The sequence below is a fragment of the Otolemur garnettii genome, unplaced genomic scaffold, assembly GCF_000181295.1.
Source record: "Otolemur garnettii isolate 467f Iridium unplaced genomic scaffold, OtoGar3 scaffold00072, whole genome shotgun sequence".
Classification (NCBI taxonomy): domain Eukaryota; kingdom Metazoa; phylum Chordata; class Mammalia; order Primates; family Galagidae; genus Otolemur; species Otolemur garnettii.
In genome coordinates, this window is record NW_003852467.1 from 4,474,545 (window position 1) to 4,501,832 (window position 27,288).

General features: G+C 34.9%; 1 protein-coding gene across 1 annotated transcript in view; it reads left to right on the plus strand.

Annotated features, from left to right (window-relative positions):
• DMD (dystrophin) overlaps positions 1–27,288 on the plus strand; it is a 2,307,273-nt gene that overhangs the window by 634,959 nt on the left and 1,645,026 nt on the right. Inside the window, exons 8-9 of the mRNA XM_023515448.1 lie at positions 817–998; positions 2,132–2,263. Of these exons, the coding sequence (XP_023371216.1) occupies positions 817–998; positions 2,132–2,263 (314 nt within the window). The remainder of the gene's footprint in view (positions 1–816; positions 999–2,131; positions 2,264–27,288) is intronic.

Consider the following 27,288-nt stretch of genomic DNA (forward strand, 5'->3'; position numbering starts at 1 on the left):
AATAAGTGCAGTATGTAAATTGTAATGTAAAGAACATTTTGAAGGAGCTGCTACTTTATGTGTTACTATAAATTTTTATTAACTTTAAATGCTGGGCTTCATTCACTCCCTGGGTGTGACAAAGACCATAATGTCAGATCACCTTTAAGTGTAGGACCTTCAAATTTGTCTTTAAAATCTGAAAAGGAAAGTTACATCCTACTTTAACACATGCATCATAATGTAAAAATATTTTAATATACTAAAGAAATATTACAACTCGTTATTCACATGGTATATTTGTTTAATTTTGGTAAAAATATATAGCTCATTTCAACAGACATATTTAGCTTTTTGCATGCTTTAACACCAGCAAAAATTCAATTAGGAGGTGTAAGGGTTTCTTTCATAGGAGCCAAGACATTAAACATTTTTGCATAATTGTTTAATTACCAATGCAGCATTTTAATTGACATGTTAGAATAACTTTCCAAGAAAAGGAAAATGTAATCTTTTATTTTTGTTTCTTATCTAATGAAAGCTACCCTCTTAGATGGGCTAGTCTGCCAATTTGACTTAAGAAACAGTATTATTGAATGAAGTTTTTATGTGCGCACGGAAAAGAAATTAACTTTAGTGCTCATCTCATTGGTCTGCCAAATTGAAAGGACATTGTAGGCCTGATTATCATGTTCTAATTAGTCTCTGGAGGACATTCATGGACAATCGAGTGTTCATTAATCTGTCTTCTTCCTGTAGCATTGATTTGTTCATTACCCTTTCCGAGTCTCAAATATAGAAACCCCAAATTGATGTATAGTGTTAATGTGCTTACAGATGTTGCCACCACTTATCCAGATAAGAAGTCCATCTTAATGTACATCACGTCACTCTTCCAAGTTTTGCCTCAACAAGTGAGCATTGAAGCCATCCAGGAAGTGGAAATGTTGCCAAGGCCATCGAAAGTGACTAAAGAAGAACATTTTCAATTACATCATCAAATGCACTATTCTCAACAGGTAAAGTGTCTGAAGTGCAGCTAATATCACAGATGTTTGCCACTTTGTATGTGTTTTTAAATATCACATATATACACATATCTATAATGGATTATATATAACTACACATACATAAAGCATAATGTGTGTGTGTGTAGACAGACTATATAAACTTTTTAAATTTTATCCAATATGGACTACAATATTTATTTCAAAGCACATGGTTAAAATACTATTGATATGTACCTACCATAGGAATATCTAGCACAGAATATGTTGCCTTTTCGTTGTGTGACACAAAATGAAATGAATGGAAAACTTCTATACATATTAAGTTTTAAATCCTCCATTGACTATAACAAAGAACAGCTAGAGCAAGAATGAAGTCAACTACTATTTTAAATAATTTTTTTAAAAAATTGGTAGCAATTGGCATTAGCAAATTTTGATTATTCAGAGTAACAATTTTGAAAAGAAACAAGTGGTTAAAATATTGGAGACTACACATAATTAAATCTTTCCTTAGATCCCTGCGCGGAATCCAGGGGGATTCTTCCATGACATTGGCTAGTTCTTGCTCTCCACAGTGGGCAGTTTGGATGTTTTCTTCTACTTTCCTAGGCACAAACAACGGGGAAAAAGCTTTAGCAAAATTTCTGCTGAAGGTGTGGAAAGCTCTCAAGCCTCATTTTCTCACTCTACTGAGCTAGTTCTATATTTAGCTCATGAAAGCTTTAGTCCTTTCCAGGGTATTGACCTGATGAATTCTGGCTTTGTTTACTTTGGGTTTAGAGAAAATTGCTTTTGGATGCCTGGATTTTTGTTTTGTTTTGTTTGTTTTAGGTTTTTTTTTTTTCCTCTACTAGATTGAAGAACACCGTTCCCTCTAAGTGCTGGAGTTGTCAGTCTGGAATCCTCGTGGTTACATCCCACCTTGCTATTTTCCAAAATCATTTGCTCTCCAGCATGGCATTAAGCATCACAGTTCTTGGAGGGTACAGTTTCTCAAATCACTGTGTGTATTTAGAGTTCAACTTTTTATCTCCCCATTTCTACCAATGTTCTGTCTTCCAGTGTGTTGGGAAGTGATCCTTCCAGCTCACTCACGATGTCTCTCCCTCCTGTCTATTCCCTCCCCAAACCCTTCTCTGCAGATCACAGTCAGTCTAGCCCAGGGCTATGAGAGAACTTCCTCCTCGCCTAAGCCTCGGTTCAAGAGCTATGCCTACACACAGGCTGCTTATGTCACCACCTCTGACCCTACACGGAGCCCATTTCCTTCACAGGTCTGTCAACATTTACTCTCTGTTCTGCAAACCAGAGAACTGCTTCCCACATAAACTAACATTGCTTTTGCCTCTTTGGATTTGTCAGTGCCTTTTTCCTCCTCCAACAAGAGCTGTTTTGTTTTTCCCCCGTGTTATTAGATTCTTTCATCCAGTGCTGCTTTGTTACTGAGACTGCTCTAGGTTTAAGATAGGTTGGTTTTTCATGAATGAGAGCGCTCATCATCATGCTTTCTACTTTCATAATTACCCAATAAGGTCCTGTTTTCACAAAGGCTACTAATGGCTATAAAAAATCATGAGGCCCATTAAGAGGTTTATGTGTGTAACTTTAAAAACTGTGGATCCATCTATGAAAATTATCAACCACACTGTGGTTTTTGTAGATATTTGATGCAGAAAGGAAATACCCTAAGTAAATGATTTTATTATATTTCATTCTATAAATGTATTCTGTTTTTTTAAAAAACATAGCTGCCATCTTCTTCATATGATATTCCTTAACTTTGCTAATTTAAACATGTATTATGATAGGAATTCTTGTGCTTATAAAAAAAAAGTCACAGGAAAACCAGGTCAATGCTATGTATGTAAAGTAATTTAGTACTTTCTACATGACGAATACCCTCACTGGAATTTTCTACCCTTGCAGCATTGTAGAAAACCTAAAAATACAGGGAATTACGGCCTCGTGTATGGCTCACCATGGAAATGAAATGTGCTAGGATTGCTAGATTTGCATGAATTTCTTTTTACAAGAAAACTTTATTTGACTCTGCAGAACCAATTCGAACGGTTCTTTAGGACGTGACTTTTATCAAAACTACACGATGAGAGAGTTTAGAAATCATAGATCTGATCTTATTGGTAAAATAAATAATAGTGTACGCTTCTGGAGCCTTGTTGATTTTTTTTTTCTCCCAAGATAGTGGTATGCATTTAATTAGCGATTTATTTGGCAGTCAATTGATTCATGAGGCTGAAAATTCTAAACTCTGAAAGATTCCCCTGAGGAAACGTTTATTTTTAGGGCAGAGTTATGCCCTCTATCCTTGGCTCATTTTCATGCAAAGCTGAACAAAGGAGAATGGGTGAAAAAAGTTTCAGTGAGTCAATTAAATTGCCGTCCTGAGTTTTCGGCAAGGCTAGTTGTATAATCTTGAATAAGAAACTTGACTAGTTTCCTCATTATCAGAAAATAATTCTGCCACACATTATCGAGCATTTGCTGTGTGACAGGTGTGCATGTATATGATCTAATCTAATCATTACAACATCCCTTAGGGGTAGGAAGTACTATGTTTATCCCCATTTTATATTTTTTGTTCTTTTTTTAACTAAATCATAGCTGTGTACATTAATACGTTCATGGGGTACAGTGTGTTGTTTCTATATACAGTTTGAAATACTTTCAGCCAACTGGTTAAACTCACTCCTGTGCTCTTGACTTTTCTCTCCATTCTCTCCTGGCCCCTGGACTGTTGTGATCACCCCTCCCTCCTTTGAAACCAGGGAGACTTAAGGAATAGGTGCTACCTTCTCTGAAGGACCATAAACCAAGGCAAAAATAGAAGCTTTTTATCCCCCTCCTTCATTATTACTTTATTGAGCTGCCTTTGGCCTATTCTGGCGGCACATTTTTACCTCATTACCTCCTCATTAAGATATTGCTCAGGTAGAACTCTTAATGAAGTAATTGCAAATGACTGAAATCTTGCTAGACTCTATGTGTTCACTCTACCTTTGTGAAAATATTACCAAATACATAACATGTCATAAAATATTCAAATTGACCTACCTGTTTTATTTAACATGAGCCATTCAAACAAATCTAATGTTTATCTTTTAGAAAAGGAACACAAGTCACAAGAGATTTGCAATGATAGATCTCCTGTTACTAACGGAAGCGCATCGGGTGATGCTACACATAGTTAGGTTTAATAAGTTTATATTTTAACTATTCACACTAAGAAAATCTTCTTCTAAAAAGACCCTGAAGGACTATACTGCCCCCTATAGGTTGTATCTGCTCCATTTCCCATGAACTTAAGGCAGACTGAATTGGAGTCCATCAGGAAGTTTTATTCAAGTGTTTACTTGGTCTGCAAGGTATAGCAAAGTTGTCCTTGAGTCATGCAGATGACAGTTCCCTACTAAAAACAAGTCTATGCCTCCTGTCCCAAAATATGCCACTCAGCTCTATTTTTTTCATTTATTTATTAAATAAGTATTATGACTCACCAAATCATATGACTTTTTTTTATGTTCTTATAACTTTACCATCCTTGAAACACTTCTTTTCAGAGCCTTTAGACTCAGCAGGCTCTTACTCCTCTTGAACTATTCTGTATCTCTTTCCTTATCTGTGTTTTTATCTTCTTCCAACTCAGGTAGCATAGGAATCTCCTGGAAGGACTCTTGGCCCTCTCATGCTCCTTCTCTTATCAATAATGATTTAATCTCCTGTCTTCAATCTGTATGCAAATGACTGTTGTATCTACATTTTCACCCCTTACAATCTCTCTTGATGTACAGCGCCATTTCCAACTCCTTTTCAAATCTTTGGTGTGTCTCTATACTTGGATGTTCATTGAGGTCCCAAACACAGTATGTCCCCAAGTGAACTTTGTTTCAAGGTTTCTTGTCCTTATTTTGGTGGATCAATGAGAATATGACTCAACAGGCATTGAGGCTTACACATCAGACATTCTTTCTTCTCTGTATCGATCTGGTGTTTAATAAATGAGACATAGCTGATCGATTCTTTATAACATTTCTTCATTATGTTCCCTCAATTTTTATAAATGCCATCCCAGTTCAGGGCCTCAGTACATGCCTTCTACACTGCAGAAATAGCTTTGTAGATGACACCATTACTTTTAGCTTCACCTCCTCTGAAGCAGGTTACATTTTCTTATTCAAAGTCTAAATGATACCATTTGCAAAACTTTCCTCACTGCTTTTTTTTTTTTTTTGGTTTGTTGTGCAGTTTTTGGTCAGGGCTGGGTTTGAACCTGCCCACTCCAGCATCTGGGGCCGGCACCCTACTCCTTTGAGCCACAGGTGCCACCCTCCTCACTGTCTTTTGCCTATACAAGTCCACTCTCCTAAATTTCCTCAATCTCTATAATCTATTAACAATTTATATTTTAATGCTTATTCCCCATTTATATATTTCACGTTTTCTTCAACCAAATTAAGTCCCTTGTTCTCCATAAGTGCCAAGAAATGTCCTATTTTTTATGCTTTCCTCAGCCCAGAGTGACTTTTGTCTTCATTTCATATTGGCCAATTTAATCCATATTTCAAGGCCTAATCGGTATTTGGCAGATCCTAGATTAAGGTTCAGATTTGTTTCATTTCAAGAACACAGTTTTTATACTAGGGTCACACTGAATTTTTGCTACTGTGATTATTGTATACAGGGTTACTCATGCAGTAATATTCATCCATTCAATCATTTAACACTCATTTATCAGTCGCCTCCTGTGTGCCAGGTACTATTATCAGATTAAGTGGTACATTAGTAAACAAGCATACAAACCAAGTTCTGCCCTCATGGAGGGTATTTTTTTTTTTTTTTGAGACAGAGTCGCCTTATGTCGCCCTGGGTAGAGTGCTGTGCCATCACAACTCACAGCGACCTCCAACTCTTGGGCTTAAGCAATTCTCTTGCCTCAGCCTCCCAAGTACCTGGGACTACAGGTGCCTGCCACAGCACCCAGCTATTTTTTTTTTTTTTGGTGCAGTTGTCATTGTTATTTAGCTGGCCTGGGTCAGGTTCTTACCCGCCACCCTCAGTGTATGTGGCTGGTGCCATAACCACTGTGCTACAGGTGCCGAGCTACATAGAGGGTATTTATAATTATCGAATGGGAGAGATATAAAATTTAAAAAACAAGTAATGGGTAGCACCTGTGGCTCAAAAGGGTAGGGCCCTGGCCCCATATGCCAGAGGTGGTGGGTTCAAATCAGGCCCCGGCCAAAAAAAAAAAAAAAGTAACAGTATAAGTACAATAGCATCTTAAATAGTATGTAAGTGATATACCTTAAGTAAAAACTAGTAAAATAGAAGGATAAAAAGAAAATATAATGAAACAGGAAAGGGGAATGTATAAAATATAACAGGAAAAAAGTAAAATTTTAGTTAAAGTAATTGGAGGACTCTAAAGTACTAAGAAGGAAAATTTGGAGTAAGGACTGAGTGAAGTATAGTATCTGGGTGAAGATTATTCCATGAAGGAAAAACATGGGGATAGTGCCAAAGCCTGCCTTGTGAGGGCAGTTTGAAAGTTCAAGAACAGCTGTGAGGGGCCAGGTGTGAGGTGATGGTGTCTATGTTTTCAAGAACTAGCAAATCACACGGGGCTTTGTAAGTGAAGGTTAGGACTTAGACCTTTATTTACCGGTACGGTGGAAAGCTAATGGAGGAGTGATTTGAATTCACATTGGCTCATCAAAGCTGTCATGTGGAGAACATCCTGAAGGAAGCAAGGATGGCAGCAAAGAGACCAATTGAAACACTTCTCCAATAATCAAGGCAAGATATAACAGTGGCTTGCATCTGGATTACTTTATTGAGCATGATGGATAGTACTTGATTTCTGGATATGTTTTGAAGGACAGGCTATAAAATTTGCTAAATGTTTGGCTATCTTATTTGAGAATATTTAATTGTTACAAAAAATACAGGATAGATAAAAGACTGGTAAAAGTCAGTAAGCATAGGGTATAAAGAAGTTAGCAGCTTAAAGATATTAGTGAAACTTGTATGTTAAGTTTAGCTAATTAGTAAGCAAATATCTTGTGAGACATAGGCAAAAGTCTTGTGTTTTAAATATACATAGTAACTTAGTAACTTAGACATGTTAAAAATAGATGGAATAAATGCTAGGATACACAAGATTGTTCTTTCCAGATAAATAGATGAAAAGAATAAATCATGAGATAATATTTCAATTCTGGGCTGACAACTATATTATTCAGAAATTGGCCACCTACTGATGACACTCAATATGTCATGGTTATGGCCTCCCTTGTGTTCTCCCTGAAAAGCACACACCCTGCAGCTGTTTAGCAAATGAATGATAAGCTATAGGGTGACAGTTTTAGGCCATGCATCCTTGCCTCTGCATCTCTCCAGTAGAGCAAGCGTATGTTTTGGCTTCAAATACCTTCAGTCTATTGGATCTCTTGTTCCAATCTTGCCTATGATTCTGTGCACCATACCATTAGCGGGAAAGGCTGATACAGTGAGACATATTAACATCATGCAATCCAAGATTTAAATAATATGGCACTTCTAACTCTTTGCTCATTATCCTGATTGTGTTACCCATACATCCTTGCTGTATGTTTTAAACTCATTTAATAAATGGTATGAGCATCTTAACTGATCTGTGAGCATTTGTTTTTATGATCTCCAGGATAGCCTACCTTGTAGCCGAATTGAAGACCACCATTGCATCAGAGTCACTTCCCACCTGATACAGTAGATGTGACTTAAGAAAGAATGAAAGAAACCAAGGGTTACTGTAAAGTTTTTGGTTTAAGTAACTGGCTGCATGGAGTTGCTACTAACCAAGATAAAAGATGCTGTAGGAGGAGCAGGTTTGAATGTTAATAGTGGGATCTCTCAGTTTTGAGCTTGTTAATCTTGGGATGCCTGTACGATATGAATATATATCAAAAAAGGAGTTCTAAGATCAAAGTTTAGGATACAAAATTTAGAAGTCATCAGCAAATTAGGATACAACATTTAGAAGTCATCGGCAAATGCATAGTACTTAAATCCATTCGCTTGGATAAGATCGCCTAGGAAAAAGGTACACCCAGCTACCTAATCTCTGTATTTATATAGAAAGAGGTAACAGGAACAGCATGAAAAGGGTATCCAGAAAGAAAAGGAAAAGGAGGATAGAGTACTTTAAAATCTAGAGGAGGAAAGTGTTTCGTGGAGAATAGATTGTCTAACTACATGAGGTATTGCTGATTAGTTCAAGCACCATGAGGTTTGACAATCAGTGAATCTAGCAAAACTCAGTAGAGTAGGTAGGCTCCCTGGGAAATCCTGATACATAGCAGGATCTGTGTATGTTTTCTGAATGGAAATATTTCTGTGTATCTGTATTTTCTATTGCTGCTGTAACAACTACAAGCCTTAGTGGCTTAAAACCATAGAAATTTATTATCTAATGGTTCTGTAGGTCAGAGCCCCAGTACAGGTGGATTTCACTGGGCTAAAATAAAGGTATCAACAGGATTGGCTGCCTTCTGGAGACTACCGGGGGAGGATCCATTTTCATGTTTTTTTCCAGCTTCCGGAGGCTACTACATTCATTGGCTCATGATCTCATTCTATCGTCAAAGCTAAAAGTGGCAAGTCAAGTCGAGTCTCAGATCACATAGCTCTGACCTACTCGTTTACCTCCCTCTTCCACTCTCAGAATCTTTTTGATTACATTAGATGTACTTGGTTAATTCAGGCAACTTTACCTTTTTAAGGTCAGCTAATTAACAAGCTCAGTTCCATCAATTCTTTACTGCCAAGAAATGTAACATATCTACAGGATCCAGGGATAGGACATTGATGTATTTGGAGAGGGTATGCTTTTCTGCCTATCACTGTGGCATGCAAATCTGAGGCAAGCATCCATTATCTGCAAACTAACAATAAGTCTGCTATCATTTGTTCTCCCAGGTGTCACCAAGCAGTGTTGTGTTCCCTTCCTTTTTCTTGTTGACAGTACCCAAGCCTTGTTGTTACAGAGGCTTTGTGATTACTCTTATAACAGAAACAATGTACAAGAAAAAAAAAAGTACGCACCTATGTTTCTGTTACCAAAGACATTTTTCTTGGTTTACCTTGCACAGCTTAGGGCATACATGTCCCCACTCATTTAATACCCACTTTGAACCCCAAATAATATGCTCTTCCCTCTACTGACTTGTAAAGAAAATAAGGTTTTGAAAAGTTACCCGTACCTTGTTTATGTTCCTATAACTCTATAAGGATAAAAGCAAATTAGGGGCCTCTCTCTTACTTAACTAAAATGTGCAGTTTTTAAAAAGTCTTTCAAATATGCATTTCAACATGACAATAAATCTATGAAACAATTTTATTAGAGTCATATTTTAGGGGACATTTAAATGGAATGCAACATTTGTTTAAGGAGCTAGTAAATGGCAGAGCTAGGATTTAAGCCAGATGTTATGACTCCGTGTGCAGTTTTGATGGCTCACTATTTGAAACCCCTAGCCGGACTAGCCAGAGGGTTTTTCTGATTCTCATCGATGCACTGTGTATTTCATCTTAGTCTTTTAATGCATGTAAATACCAAAAAGTATGTGGGAAGAAAAATTCCTCCTCTCTCCCTCTCTTCTTTGTGTGATGAACGGTAGTTGAAAACCTCCTGAGCATATACTTGGCACCAATAGGGCAGGTAAATAACTATTTGTGCATTTGTAAAATAAGAGAATTGAGCTTTGGAAATGCAGATACTGAGCAGGAAGTATGAGGAGACGTTATAGAGAAGCATCCCCATATTAAAAAAGATCTGTAAAATGTCACAAAAGTAATAATTATGTCAATCAGTAAAATTGGCTCTTTGAGTAACATGGGGGGAAATCTAGAAAACCTATACTTATGGTCCCTTCAAAAATAATTAAAATTGAATTTCAGAAATACAAAGTTATCTTTTAAATATTAGGATGACAACTCTTCATAAAGGGTAGGAATAGGTTGAGATGTGTTCGATAAAACTAGGCAGTTAAAATAGCATTTAGATATTCACAGACCGTGAGATATGACAATGAAGCAGCTGTCACACACAGTGTGCCCCCGCCCTCCATGTTTGTCTGCATTTAGACACAATCGATGCCTCTCAAAGCTTCAGCTCCACCCCTAAAAGGGTCCAGTTCTAAAGTTTCATGAACCTACTGACCAGTGATTTTCATACACTAGTATCTTTCCATAACCTCAAGTTCAATATAACTGAAACTGAACTCATCCTTGCCCATGGGGCCAGGAGACTCTTAAATTTATTTTTATCCAGCATTTACCCATCCAGACATGTGTGACTCCTTGTCCTTCAATTCCCTCCTACCTAATTGGTTAATTCCCACCCATTGCCCCTTTGGACTATTCCTGACACCTTTTCCTTCCCGTCTATTAGCCTCGATTTTAAGACCTTCCCTGAACTGTTGAGCAAACCTTGTCAATCTTATCTATCACTCTCCTCCTATCTGACACTCCCCCTTCCATTTGGATCCTGCTTTTGAAGTTTGCTTTTGAATTATGCTGTTCGTTCAGTTTGCTTCCTGGCCCCTCTCCTTCTCCCTCTGGCTTTCACACATACATGTCAACCTGCACAGCGTTTCACATTCGCACAGGGTTTCGTTATCATAGTGACTCATACGCTAAATGGCAAGTTTCAGGATTTGAATGATAGGTTGCAGGAAGTAGTCAAATCAAAAGTTCTATATATCAATTTTATTTGACTTATTTTTGCTATAGGATATACATGGATATGATTTAAAAATAAAAAGTTAAAAGATAGGTAATAGAACTTAAATTTCCTTCCCATCCTTGCTGCTCCCTTCTGTAATGAGCATGTATACAAATATTTGCAGTTCTTATTGTGAAAAAAACTAAGCTGCTTCGGATATACTTCAAAAGCACTAGCATTTCTTTTCCTGGGAAATTGTCATAGGTTTCCCAATTTTTATAAATCGAGATAGGATTTTTTTTTATCAATGTTCAGGAATTGTTTATGGTTATGTATTAAGTCAGCCATTTTCGGTGGTAAGGAATCCAAATAACGTCTGCCGTCTGTGACTTCTATTTTGAATTTGTAGTGTTTTTCACCATTTAAAATGTTATTATTTTCTGTGGCTGGGAATTTTTCATCTTTTATAGCTTTCTGTATGGAAGGGGGAGGAGGTCACATTTGAAAAGGGCTTCGCTCTTCAAAGATTTTTAAAGAAATTCTTCCATAGTTTCCTCTAGTTCTATTATTTTAGGAAACCGTTGATACTGCTAAACTAGTATAAGTTGCAAAATCGAGAATAATTTTATTATTTTCCCTGGAAGCGACCCAGTTGTTGAAACAGTGAATGCACATTGATCATTATCTAAATGTGTGCATCTTTTAACAACAAGAGAAGATATCTTAGAGGCGACCACAGCATAATTTTAACTTACATTTTATTGGGTTATATAAACATAATCCTATCCAATAACTTGTAATAATCCATAGAGCTATTAGGAGCTATCTCACATATGACTAATATGTGAGATGATTATCTAAAGAACATTCCATAGAAAAGGCACATTGTATGATCTCAAAAAAAAAAATGGCAACCAATATCAAGATTGCTGCTTTAAATGCATCAGGGGCTATATGACATTTTATTACCTTCTCTGAGGACCTTATTCTACTTTTATCAGCACTTCTATGGGAAGATATAGCCTTGCTTCTGAACTGATTTATAAGCAAGGATTTTCTGAGTACCATATTGGATTGAAACAGTCAAAAGTCAGTTCTCACATGGCCAAGTGGAACTGAGTAATTTCCAAATCAAATAAGATCCTCTTTGGAAGAAGAAAGGAGAAAAGAAATTCAGTGCTATGTAGGCAGCCAGCAGTTTGTGTTAAACAGTCCCAAGGCTTGATGAAATTTGCGTCCAAGGCCAAAAATTTCACTACCACCTGGAATGTAGCTGAGATATACAGGACCATGCACTTGATACACCAGAAGCAGGGGATCATGCATTTTTGAAGCCCTAAATTGAAACTACATTTACTCAGAGAAGCACCAGTTTTTCAGAAGGGAGAGTATTAGTTAAGCAAAGAGGAGGTAGTATAATTTATGACATCAAAGAGATCTAGGTTCATCTTCTAGCTTTGCCACTTTCTAGCTATATGATATTGAGAGAGCTTCCTGCATTTCTTGGGCCTCAGTTTTCTCATGCATATTATGAGAATCGTATTGAACTCATATATCTAATAGGAAGGTTAAGTGGCATAGATTATATACATAACATGCCATAATACAGATTCTTTCCTGGTTTTCCAAAAAATGGCAACTGATATCATGGTCATTATCCTAACTACTGTACTTCAGAGGTTAGATGAGATTTAGTGGTCTATTCTGAAGACATTATTCTGTTTCTGTAGGCATTTCTATGGGAAGATACAGTCTGAGTTCAAAACTGATTTATAAACAAACTCATAACCTGTGTAGAGTTTGACAACATTCTGAGTTTATATATACTGAAGAAACGTTTCTACAGAAAAGAGGATGTGCCTTTTAGTTCTAAAGTTGGGGGAGGACCAATCTTGGCACCATGCAAAATGGAACATAGCAATAGTTCCTTATGGATCAGGGAAAAAAAAAAAAGAAAAACATGTAGGTGATTTTATGTCCAGTGATCTGGTATTGGGAGCGAGTAGAAGAGGGTTTTCACTCTACCACTGGCCCCTCCCAAAACAACTTGTCCCTCAAACTGAACACAGATTGTACAAAAGAATTGGCAAGAGGAGAACACAAAGCCAGCCAGTGGGGAGCGTTGCCTAGATAAAAGCATCATTGATCTGCTTCGAGGAAGCCTGTATACTCTCTGATGTGATTGAACATTGAACAAGTGACCTAGAAATAGAATTGTCAGGTTTAAGCTCAACTGTATAGATTGGGACGCTGAAGACTTCTGAGCAGAATTTTAATATTGAAGAGGCATCGAACATCTATTTGTATACCTGTTGATCATTTATTTGTGCATTGTGTTTAAAGAAATGCCATTCACATCCGTAGCCCCTTTTTAAATGAGTTCTTAGATGTTTTCCTGTTGGGTTATAGGAGTTTCTTATGTATTTTGGAAATTAACAAGTTATAAGATATATGATTTAGAAATATTTTCTCCCACAGGTTGCCTTTTCATGCTGTTGATTGTTTCCTTTTCTGAGAAGCATTTTTAGTTGTATGTAATCCAGCTTGTCTATTTTTACTTTTGTTGCTTGTGCTTTTGATGTCATATCCATGTAATAATTATTAGAATGAATGTCACAAAGATTTTCTCTTGGAGCCCTACAGATTCATATCTTATATTTAAGTCTTTTTATGCCTTTGGGGATGATTTTTATGTGAGATAAATACCAAATTTGCTTCTTTTGCAAATAGACACCCAGTTATTCCCAAAGTGAAGAGATTGTTTTATTTCCAGAGTGTGTATTATCAGCACCCTTGTCGAAGATCAGTTAATGATATATGTCTAGATTTATTTCTGGGCTCTCTGTTCTGCTCCATTGGTCTATGTGTCTGTTTCCACACCAGTACCATTTGGTTTTAGTTACTGTAGCTTTGTAATACATTTTGGAATCAGGAAGTATGATGCCTCCAGTCAGTTTGCATCTTTCTCAAGGTTACTTTGGCCTTTTAGGATCATTTGTGGTTCTATAGGAATTGTAGACATTTTTTTCTATTTGTATAAAGATGCTATTTGGATTTTGATATGGATTACATTTGATCTGTACATTATTTTGGGTAGTATAGACATTTTAACAATTTTAAATCCTCTAACCCATGAATGTGGGATGTCTTTCCACTAGTTTGTGTCTTTTATTTCTTTTATCAATATTTTATGGTCATCAGTGTACAATTTTTGACATCCTTAGTTTATCATTACATTTTTTTTCTTTTTGGTACTATTGTGAATAAGATTACTTTTCTAATTTCTTCTTCAGATAATTTATTATTAGTGTATAGAAAGTAAGGTGATTTTTGTTTATTGATTTTTATAGGCTGCAACTTTCCTAATTGTTAGTTGTCTTTTTTTTATGAAGAGTAGGGTTTTCTACTTATGAGATCATGAATGATAATATTACTTCTGCCTTCCTAATTTAGATGCTTTTTATTTCTTTTCCTGGCTGAATTATTCTAGCTAGGACTTTCAGTACTATTAAAATGACAAGAATGCATATTTGTCTTGTTCCTAATCTGAGGAAAGACTTTCACAGCTTGTCATCATTAAGTATGATATTAACTGTGAACTTCTCATATGTGCCATTTTTATGTTGAGGCAATTTCCTTTTATTCCTATTTGTTGAGTTGTTTCCTTTTTCTGTTATTTTTAATAATAAAATGGTGTTAATAAAAATGGTTTAATAAAAAATGATGTTAAGATTAAAGGAATATTTTTCTACTTGTTGGATTTTTGTCAAATACTTTTTAAGCATCTATTAGGAAGATCATGTGTTTTTGGTCATTTATTCTGCTAATATAGTATATGTCACTAATTGATTTTCATATGTTAAACCATCCTTACATCCCAGGGATGAATCCTATTAGGTTATGGTGTATGGTCCTTTTAAATGGGTTATTAAAGTCAGTTTGTTAGTATAGCAAAGCCTCCATAGCTGACTACCTCCTTAAGTTGACCTAATTTTCATAGACTGGACATGTGTCACATGTATGTATTAGTACAGCAGGCATAGTTCCATATGTTGACCACCTCCATATGGTGACCAGTTTGCTATGGTCCCTTGGGTGATCAACTTACAGAGGCTCTACTCTATTTTGTTGAGGATGTGGCTTTTATATTCATCAGAGTTATTGGCCTGTAGCTTTCTTGTGATGACTTTTTCTAGCTTTGGTATCAGACTAATGCTAGCCTCATCAAATGAGTTTGGAAGTGTTTTGACTTTTTAAGAAGAGTTTGAAAAGGTTTAATATTAACTAATTTGTAAATGTTTGGTAGACATCACATATGATATTGTCTTAGCATTTTATTTAATGGCAGATTTTTAATTACTGCTTTTACTCTCCTTACTTGGTCTATTCAGATTTTCTGTTTCTTCATGATTAGTCTTGGTAAGTTTTATGATTTTAGGAATTTATCATTTTTATCAGCTATCCAGTTTTTTGGAATGTAATTGTTTGTAGTGGTCTCTCAGGATCCTCTCTATTTCTATAGCATCAGTGGTAATGTTGCCGCCTTCATTTGTGATTTTATTTATTTGAGTCTTCTTTTTTCCCCTTGGTTTAGATAGGGTTTGTTGATATTATTTCTCTTTCAAAACAAATAAGCATTAGTTTCTTTGATATCTTCTTTTTTTTTTCTAGACTCTTTCGTTTACACTCTGATTTTTATTAAAACCTTCTACTAACTTGCTAACATTGGGCTTAGTTTTTTTCTTTTTCCACTTCTTTATGGAGTTAGGTCGTTAATTTAAGATCTTTCTTCTTTTATGATGTGGGAGTTTCTCTCTCTAACCCTGACTCTTAATATGCTTTTTGCTGCATCCCTAAGTTTTGGTATTTGCTTTCCTATTTTCATTTGCCTTAAGCAATTTCCTTATTCCCTCTTTTACTTTGACTCATGATTTGCTCAAAAGTATACCATTTAATTTCCACATATTTGTAAATTGTCCAGTTTTCCTTCTGCTATTGATATCAAATTTTATTTTATTGTGGCTGGAAAAGATACTTGGTAAGATTCCAATCTTCCTGGGTTTGTTAAGAATTATTTTTTGACGTTAACATATGATCAACCATGGATAATGGTCTGTGTTGGCTTGAGAAGAAGATTCTCAATTGGTCCATAGTGTTGTTCAAGTCTGTTATTTATATGTTGATTTTCTGTGTGGTTGTTATATTCATTATTGAAACCATGATATTGAAGTCTTCTCATATTGTTATGTTGTTGTATATTTCTCTTTCTTTCTGTTAATATTTGGATAAAGGGGAAAAATACAAACCTGACTAACATGGGGAATAGTTTTAGAATTTTTTAATTTCAAACACAGTATTCTATTTAGAATCAGATTTCAAGTCAGCCATATGGACATTATAGGCATATATTTTACATATTCACTCAACCAGTAAATATTAAGCACAGACTAGGTACTATCAACTACTACGTTCTGAAATTACATCAGTGAACAAGATGGAAATGTTATCTGCCTTCATAATGTTTAATTTATAGATCAGAAAAGGTAACAAAATATTTTAAAATGAAAATCCAATGACTATAACTTATTAGAAACTTTGTTAAGGAAACAAACAAGGGATGAATTTTTTAAAAAATGATGTTAAGATTAAAGGAATATTTTTCTACTCATAGTCCAAAAATGTAGAGGCTTATAAAAGTGATTCAGTGTAAGTTTACACTGAATAAAAGGCTATAGCTCATTACCTAAGAGAAACGTTAAATTCTGCAATAATTCTAAATAAAAATGTACCATTACTATTTCAAATATGCTTATTGATTTCTAATTATAAAATAGGGCTGCCAAAAAAGTTCAACTCATTTTAAATAACTTAAAAAGTATCATCATATTACTTTATTATTATTAAAAAATTATTGAGTTTCTGGTAATAATTACAGAAATCACAGTGCAATATTCCTCCAAGAAAAAAAAAGACTTAAGAGAAAGCCCTCATTACATATGAAAATTTTATAAGAATGATATTATCAAAAGACATCATTTATTGTACAGGTACATCTGAATTTAAAACATGTATTAAATGCATAGTATGTAATTTATATTTCTTATGACTTTTAAACAACATTATGAAGATACAACTCCATCTTACAGATTGGAAAACAGAGGCTAAATGAAAAAGTTTGGATAATATGGGAATGTGACTTTTTTCTTGATATATAAATGATAATTCTATACGTGCAGAGGGACTTTTCTGTCATGCATGTCAATTCCTGTTTTGTCCTTTGATTTATCCTATTCACATTTGTGCAGATGTATTTACAGCTGAATGGGGTCAATATTTTCAATAGAAGATTAAAGAATATTCTATAGCAAAGAAATTCAGTTATACTTTTTCTTGAGATGAAAACTGGACTATGAAAGGAAACCAGCCCATGTATAGGAATTGAATATATTTTCCTTCTATGGCTCAGTTTTCTCATCTCTAAAGTGGGAGTAATTTCAAATTTATGTGACAGCTAAATAACACGCAGTATATGTAAGAAAAGCCCTCATTCACCTTCTTAAGAGGCACTCAGTAAGTGTTTCAACGTGAAGAAATATTTATAATAATACAGGTCAACATTCCTGCATTCTGCACTGTACTTAAAAGTCATGATATAACCTTAAAAATAACCTACATCCAAAAATGTAGATTGAAAGTCTATTTTTATATTTAACAACGATACTCAGAAGGGATGATACATAATTTAACCAACCATCCTGGAAAATGTCTTTTCCCGCCCGTCTCTTGATATTGGAGATAGCTCCAGAGGTGCAGCTGTGGCTAATATAAAAATGGATCCAATTTTTGCAAAACAAGGATTTCTTAATTCATTTTACTTATGCTTATTACATTTTATAGGGTTTCGTGGGTCTATAAAGGTTGAAGGAATTATTGGATGCAATTGAGCTAATCTGTTTGTCTTACAAATGTTTAAACAGGTTAGGTGGCTTATTTGTAATCATTAACGGTTGTTTGAATCCCTTTATGCAGGGTCAATGCAATATGTCTCTGTTAGCTTGTTTTTGATCTCTGAAAGAATATCTTCCCCCTCCCAATTATTTTAATACCTTTTCTACAAGTCAAATAAATCTTTGAGGAAGTAAGAATGTGTGTTTAAATTCTAATTCATCTTCCTATTTGCTATGTGATTCAATTTTTAGTCTCAAGGTGTACCTGTGTGATGATTAGCTCACCTGTGCAAAGCAGACATGTTTATCTTGTTCTCCAGTTACTATTGTCACACAGAAAATCACCTGAAAATACAGAAGCTTATAAAAACAACACTCATTTTTGTCATTATGCCTTTTGACTCTGGGGTTCAACAAGGCTCAGGGATTCCCAGGCAGTTAAAATAAGATGGTAGCTGAAACTGAGGGTGAAGTCGTCATGAAGCCTTCTTCCCTCACGTCTATGGTGGCTAATGCTGGGACTTCAGGTAGGGCCGCTGGCTGGAATACCTGTATATGACTTCTCCGTGTAATCTGCAGTCCCTGCAGAAAATGCTGGCTGGATTCTGAGAGCAAGTGATACAGAGTATCAACCAGAAGCTATATTGCTTTATTGTGACTTAGTCAGAAGACATATAATATAACTTCTACCATGGTCACAGTTCCATATATCCAAGAGGGAGAAATGCAAGCCCAACTCTTTATGGAGAAGTGTCAGTGTTAACATGGTAAGAAGAGTATGTAGGATATAAAACATATTGTATCTTGGGTGGTGCCTCTGGCTCAAAAGGGTAGGGCACTGGCTCCATATGCTGGAGGTGGTGGGTTTAAACCCAGCCCTGGCCAAAATATATATAGTATCCATCTTAAATACAACCTGTCAGAATTTACAAGATTTTTATGAGGAACAGGGGTCAATTAAGAAAAGTAGCTAGCATGGTGCCTAACAGGTGTTCAGTAAAGTGCACTCTACTGTTGGTGACTGTGTTCATTTTTAAGTAAGCTTATACATATCCTAAAATCTCTAGGCTCCTGCTTAAGAAATTCAAGAATGTTTTTGCCCATATACATCACAGAGTAGATTCTGCCATAGCCAATCAATTGCTTTCAGCACAAATATCATTATATATACACTTGAGAAGAATTTGTTATTTAATAATAAGTAGATGAGGCACCCTTCATACTACTAATTTTACAGATGAAGAAACTATATTTCAGAGACAGTATAGCATGTATATCAACATGTATACTTAGTTGTAGTACATCAATTAAAGTGATAGTAGAAATATTGGATCTGGGACTCTGGTAACCCAAATTTTGCTAAATAATATTTTTTCTTTAGGATTACAGTGATTTTAAGCTAATATATCATACTGTCCCATTTTCCATACAACCTTTAGTTTCTAGATTCATTAAGTACTTTGATTTTCTGTTTTGTATTAACTTGTATTTGTTGTAATCTTTTATTTTCAGAGGGTATCTTATTATTTTTAATTAAAGTAATTAGCCTTGTTTTTTAGTGAGACCATACCCAAAGTGTTGTTACATCAAAATTAAGATGTATGTCAACCTTGATTGAAAACTCATTTTACACAGATATATGTCCTTACATGTATAATTAGAAGCTGTCCATGTCTAATTGTGATCCCTAATATAAAATTTCATTAACACATATTCCTAAATATTGTGAGTTTATTTTATTTTTGGGTTTTTTTCAATTTTTTAATTTTTTTTATTAAGTCAAATATACACAGATCATGAATACATGCCTGCATATGTGGGGTACAATGTGCTGATTTTTTTATATACAATCTAACGTGGTTACATTAAACCAATCAACACAGCTTTCACCTCATTTCCTCGATTATTGTGCCAAAACATCTATGTTCTACATTTCACAGATTTGACTTATACACTTGTCATGTGTTCCATAGGTGTGCTCCCTCCTTTTACCCTCCCTGTTTTTCTTGAGATGATTACCCTTCCCCTTCCCTCCTTCTCTCCATCATCTTGGGCTATAGTTGTGTTCTATTTTTTTTTACAAGGATGTGTGAGTAAATATAAGGTGGTTTCATAGGAGTACTGAGTATATTGGATACTTTTTCCTCCATTCTTGAGACACTTTACTGAGGAGAATATGTTCCAGATCCCTCCATGTAAACATAAACGAGATAAAGGCTTCATCTTTTTTAAGATTGCATAGTATTCCATAGTATACATATACCACAATTTATTAATCCATTCATGGGTTGAGGGGCACTTGGGCTTCTTCCATGACTTGGCTATTACGAATTGAGCTGCTATGAATAATCTGGTGCAAATATCTTTTTTGCTAAGTAATTCTTGGTCTTGTGGATATATTCCTAGTAGAGGAATTGCAGGATCCAATGGCAGGTCAATTTTTAGTTCCCTGAGTGTTCTCCAAGCTTCTTTCCCAAAAGAACGTACTAGCTTGCAGTCCCACCAGCAGTGCAGAAGTGTTCCCTTTTCTCCACATCCACGCCAACATCTGTAGTTTGGGGATTTTGTTATATGGGCTACTCTTACTGGAGTTAGATAGTATCTCAGAGTAGTTTTGGTTTGCATTTCTCTGATGATTAATAATAATGAGCATTTTTCATGTGTCTGTTGATCTCTGTGGGTTTATTTTAAAGTTTATTGAGGATGAGAAAGATTTACGGAGTAAGAAAGTTTCCAAAGCAGGATACATTTGCAGTGAACAGCGAACGGGCCTCCATTGCCATGGCAAGTAGGCAAAGAGACCAGATTATGGTCTTTGTCTACAAATAATATTGCAAAAGTGGAATAATGCTTAGATAATCAACATAAACTTCTTACCAAACTTTCAGAGCAACATAGGGCCTTTTGTAATGTAATTGGGTAAATCCAATATTGATGAGTTTCAAATATACTGGCAATTTTTTTTTTAATTTTCACTAATACTTTCTCCCTTTAAACTTGTAAATGTAAAGAAAAAGGTAAATTCTTTTGAAGGGATATCTTATTTGGTAGGAATTACTTTACAGTGATTGTAAAGTCACATAATTAATGTTCACATAAACTGTTTTGTACATAATTAGCTTTGATAAGAATGCAGTCATCAATTTTTTCATTATTAAGCTGCTATGAGTTAAATCTTTGGAGAAAGAAACTATCATGAAAACACTACACTGTGCCCCATGTTTGCATTAATGTATACAGCTATCATTTAAAAAAAAAAGAAGTTATTAATGATAACATGATAGTATTGTTATTTGATTTCTTATTCCCAGATCATAGTCCTGCAGATTCAGCTAGAGAAAGCCATTGTCCGTTTTTACCTATATCTAATCCAGATTAGCATTTTAAATATTTATTTCTATGAGTTCAGTAATTTGCAGTGTAATGATGCCAATGATGAGAGCTATATATAGCAATAGGATTGCTTCACAATAAAATTTACTTATATGAGCATTTATGAGAATGTTTATTAGGTTTCTCTGGGAGCGTTGGTTAATTTAAAATCCTAGTACATTTTATCTTCATTATAACATGTCCCAAGGAAATTTTTGGCTAAAAGATTAACATTATAAAAAGAGTTCTTTAATTAGAAATTTCTATATTGTGGGTCAGATTGCTAAATCCAGTGGCAATTATCTGCTTCCTGAGATATGTAGTTCTCTTTCTGAAACATTAAAATTTACTTTATAATACCTCAAAAAGTCATTTCAAGAGGAAATTTGGATCATTAATGGAATTAGAAATAAGATGTTCCCATGGATTCTTCTACTTCCGTTTTATCATTTAAATTTCACGTGTGCTGTGTGATTAAAGACATTTTAACTGTTTAGTACCTCAAATAGTCTAAGAACCCAAGTATGCCAGAAGCACTATATTGTTACCATTAATTAACTGATTGCTCATTGCCCACTTGATCTAGAAGCCAGGAATGAGTGTGAAATAAAATACCTGTATGCACTTAAATATCTTACCATTTATATTGCTTCATAGTCTATGATTATAGCAGTTATTTATGGAGTAAGTGCAGGTACTTAGTAAGGCAATGTGTTGGGTAGAATGCATATAAGAAAAACGATAAAGAAAATTAAATAATAAATTAGAGAAACCATCTGTAACATAACATAAAATATCACTAGACTTCATATATATACACACACACACACCCACCACATATAACTCTGGCAAGTCAGTAAGTAAAATCAGAACACTTCAATAGGAAAATAAAGAACAAGAGTCAGAAAATGATAAAAGGTCAGCACATTAGTAAGTATATAACATGACATTCTACCTGCTTAGTAATGAAAGATATATAATGTAAAACAACGAAATCATTTTTACCTACCAGACCTGCAGATTGAAATGCTGATAATGATAATTTTCCAGAGCATAAGGGAACTGGAAGTCTCAAAAGTTAAGAGAACGACTGACAGAATACATTGGCACTGTATTTCTGAAGTTTTTTTGCAGTGTATGATAAAATTTACACATGCAAGATCTTAGATGCCCTTTTGAACCTAAATAAATGTATTTAAGGGCAATAATCTGATGAGTGAAATGAAATAGTTAAAACATTTTTTTTTTCACAGAGTGATAGTTTCAATAAACCTGAATATTCACCATTATAGGAGTAGTAAAACTTAGGGTAAATACATTTAATGCAATATAATACAGCCTTTAAAATTCATGCTATAGATATAGGCTGCTTCTGTTGTAAAGATAGCTCTGATATATGGTAAAGTTAGAAGATTAGAAGAGAAAGTTGAAAATAGAGTATAAAACATAATTATACATCATGTATATATATAGTTATGCATACAGCAGACAGGTACAACTAATAATAATAAAAACATATAGTATGTCTGATTTGTTCTAAGTTGTTTATTTGGGCTTTCCCTTTTGGACTTATTTCCCAAATCCCACCATGTAACTAGGGCTCCAAAAATATTATAAATATATACACTGTGTGTGTATGTGTATATTCATGCATGTGTGTGATAAGAATGAGATATTTCATTATTGCTTGTATGGTGCTAATTTTTCTCATTGGAACTTTAACAACTTAGTAACTGGATTCTTACCCTCCTGATTTTTAAGGAAATAAGCCATTATTACTCAATGGCCCTTGAAAAATTGAGGCAGTAAGTCTAAATAGCCTCCTGTTAGATGAATAGTTATATTCATTCCATTGTTCAATAAACAATTATTGAGTAGTGATTATGTCCTAGGGACTACACACTAAAGATGCTTAATAGGATAACCTGCTTTTGGTTTAGAGATTTACCGAGATAATATGCAGGCTAAAGACTGCTGTTGAAATGTATTAGTAGTCACTTAACAAAATTTGTTAAGTGTAATCTATATCAGTTGGTCTAGATAAGGTTACTAAATTTCAACACCTTAAACAATTTGCTCAATAACATTTGAATTATGATCAGCAAGGGGACTTTATTCACTATGGTCATTCAGGGACCCAACTCGATGAAACAGACTCCATCTAGAATATTTCCAGTCACTATGTGGAGAGAAAGCAAGTGTTGGAAGATCTTGTACTGGCAATTAAGGGATTGAACTGGAAGTGACATATGTTACTTCAGCTTATAATTCGTGGGCAAACCCAGTCACCTGGCTCACCCAACTACAGAGAACTAGAAAGTGTATTTATATTACATGTCTGAAAAGTGAAAACCTGAAAATAAACATGAGCAATGTCACTGACTGTTACATCTGTGTTTTCAGAAACATTGAAAGACAAAAGGAAATAAAAAGTAAAAACATGATTGTGTGGGCGGTGCATGTGGCTCCAAGGGTAGGGCGCCAGCCCCATATACCGAGGGCGGAGGGTTCAAACCTGGCCTTGGTAAACTGCAACAAAAAAAATAGCCTGGCGTTGTGGAGGGCACCTGTAGTCCTAGCTACTCCGGAGGCTGAGGCAAGAGAATCACCTAAGCTCAAGAGCTGGAGGTTGCTGTGAGCTGTGATGTCACAGCACTCTACTGAGGGTAACAAAGTCGGACTCTGTCTCTAAAAAAAAAAAAATTGTGCCCTCAACATTAAAAATTAATTTACAAAATTAAAAGCATCATGAAAATTAACTTGCTAAAATTCATGGGAATACTTGTGTGATATTTGAATACTTTACTCTCTGTTAGGTGTATAACTGTCCTAAAATGCAATAAAAGGCTCTGGGGAATAATGAACTCTCTTCTGGAAAAAGGTATTTAATCACAGAGTAGACGGATCATGAAACTGGCAGTAAAAGGGGGTACGTTATTGGACCCAAAGTTTTTAAACTGCTCACCTACTCTGTGCAGGAAACAGAAAGTTGTCTAAGCACACCTTTGGTTTCCTTTGCAAGCCTCAAATCCATAACCCTAATCTACGATTCTTCTTGAACAATAACAATAGTAACTATTATGGAAGGAGAGACAATGAACCAAGCATGGGAATGTATAGCTATGTTACTGCTCTTACGAAAATTATGAGTAGAGAAGACATTTAGAGTAGCTCTAAATTGTGAAAAAATTTTACTTTACACCCAGAAGAAAACCCCAAATTCCTACCTGATTCATTCCTGAGATATCTTACCTTCTTTCCTATTCTTTACTGTGTCACTCAGCAGCAGACACGTTGGCCTACTAGCATTGCATCACATAGGCCAAGCATACTTCTAACTCAGTGACATTGTGTATGGATTTTCCTCTTTCTGGAAGATTTTTTCCCAGATATTCATATGGCTCACTTGCTAAATTTACCAGGCCTCAAAGAGATCTTTTCTGACTACCGTAGGCCACGACTATTGCTGTCTACCCCTTTCCAAAGTTTAATTCTTTTCTTCAGTGTAACTAACGACATTAAGGTATTTGTAAGGCATCTTTTTGTACTAAGTGAAAACTCCAAGAAGGAAAAGACTCAAGAGTCTAGGACACATGGTAGGTACTCAAGATGTATTTACTAAATGACTGAATACATAGCACATTTCTTTCGTATGTCAATTATCCCATCACATTACATATTCTAAGAGAGCGTTGAGTGAGCAGCAGTACTTATGGGAGGAGCAACCAAAGGCCCTAATAAATTGTCTAGTGTTTTGAGGCAGGTCCTACAATATGAACCCTTTTGTGACACAGTTTTATATCATCTTTCTTTTCTCACTATCAATTATTAATCCCATCAACAATACTTTAACAAAATATCTTTATGCAAAAAGAAAATAATACAAGTGCCACCTTGTGTTTCAAATGTGTTTTTATCTTTGAAACTAACCTCAGTGGTTAGGGAGATGGTGAGAAAATAGATGCATGAGGCTCTGAATCCCAAATCCATTGAACGGGGTTCAAGAACCTGCAGTTTATACATCCCACGATGTTCCATGCAAAGAGACTTAGGAAAGTTTTCATGGAGTAATTTCATCTTGAAAAGGGAACTTTAGGAAGCTTAGATAAGTGATGGGAAGGATGAAAATATTTTAGGTAGTACATGACTTTAGTCAATGATACTACTCATGCTGTAGAGATAAGCCTGTGTTCGAGTGATTGAAGACACGTTTCTGGAAATCTCTACTGCCCTAATTATCTTGATTACCATAATAGCAATAGGACTAGCTAGAGAGGAGGATTACTACTTATTGACTAAGGTAGAAAGGCATAGAGGAAGAACTGATGAAAAGTGATGTAAAATATAACTAGGAAGTAAGTAAGCCTGGTGAGGAACCACATGTAGATGAGTATATATGGACTTCCAAACTTCTCCTTTCTCAAATACGGGAATTTTGAATAGCCTAATGATTTTCTGTTCCCTACAACTTTCACTGTGTGTGTGTGTGAACAAGTGACTGAGAGAGACATGGAAACTGAGATTAAGGGTGAGCAATAGGAGGGAAGAGAGCAAAAACAAATAATTTGAGGCTTAAAATGAAAATTCTCTTTTTAATGAATTTGAAAATATTTCATTATTGGCTTGTGTGAGGGTCTCATAGATTTTGGAATATTAAGTATATGAGCCTTATAACAAATGTTGCACATTAATCATTCAAGATCAATGCTCTAGTTTAAATGAAAGAATTACTCTTCTCAGTATATTAAAAAAAAACAATTATATGGATCATTTTTACCTTTTACTAAGAGGGAATTTTAATAGTGCATAAAAGTAGACTAAGAATTATGGACAAAGAGCCTTTACCTTGGTAAAAATTATTATATGTCCTGATAGTTTATTTGTGAGAGAAACCTTATTTTTGTTGGAGAAAAAGACTGGGCCTTTGACAAAACGAGTATTTGAAGTCTGTCTGTATTTTGATTCTCTTAGAATTTCTTTGTGATATTTCTAAGTGTTATATAAAATAGGAAAAATATTTTCCTATATGGAAAATATTGCATAGTTGTATGTATGAATCATAAGTAACAGTTTAGTTTCCTCTTTAGGAGTACAAAGGGCTAGAAGGAAGTGAACATAAATGATTTGGCAAACATTTCTTGCGTCAATTTCAGTATTAATATGCTACGAGAAGAAGGTAGAAGAAAAGTGATTAGGAGTTCTCTTTACCTTAATGTTTTTAATGCCTTCCTCTTACTTGACTAGTACCACATTTATTTTATTATGATTTTTCTAAATCCATCCACTTCCATTTTCTTTTTTTTTTTAAATTAAATCGTGGCAGTGTACATTAATACTATCATGGGGTACATTAAAGGCAGCTTTTCTACCTTTTCGTCACTCCCATCTTAAGAAATATTCTTTGAGTTTCTACTTTGTCTCACTGCCTGGTATGAAGACGTCTTCTGCTACCTGTGTTTGAGTTACAATTAGTTCCTAAGGAAGTTTTTTTTCCCCCTAGTCTTTATGAAATTATGTGTCAGTATTATTCATTCACTTAACAAGGTAGAAAAAAAGGGAACCTTTCACTAAATGTTCTCACTATATCTGAATCATATTTCATGGAATATCAGTAAATTTCAAGAATGAGCCAGTCTATCTTATCAAAAATCCAACTCTTTATTTTACTGGTCTTTTATAGTGTGTTTCTGGTATCTATTTCACTTATGCCAGCTCTGATACGTATTTCTTCCCTTCTAACAACTTTTCCTGGGGAATAACCCCAGCCATGCCACACATACTACAGTAGAAATAGAAAAGTTCAACTATGGCATTGTACTAAACATAGACCAATCTCCCCTCGCATATTTAATAATATTAAATCACTTAGATAATTCATCACTGTCATATATCTTGGAGAACTTACCTTTTCTTAAAATTTTTTTTGTTATGACATTGAGATATCCATTTTTATTTATTTTCTACATTTTTCAGTAGTGATTTTAAGATCAGAAATGTCCTCGTGTATTTGTTTTTCTTTTTAGCACATTTATCTTCAAATTTTATAATTTAAATTTCTAAACTATAATTTTAAAATGTTTATTTTCAAGGTTGGTAGTGGGAAGGCAGTCAAGAGAACCTTGGTCATTTACTTACTAGAATTCTTCACATGAATGACAAGGTGAATGATTTTATGGTGAATAATCCAATTATTTTCTTTGTAACAGACAGAAAGTGAAATTGACAGATTCTTTTGCGGTCATGGAGTAGGGAAAGGGAA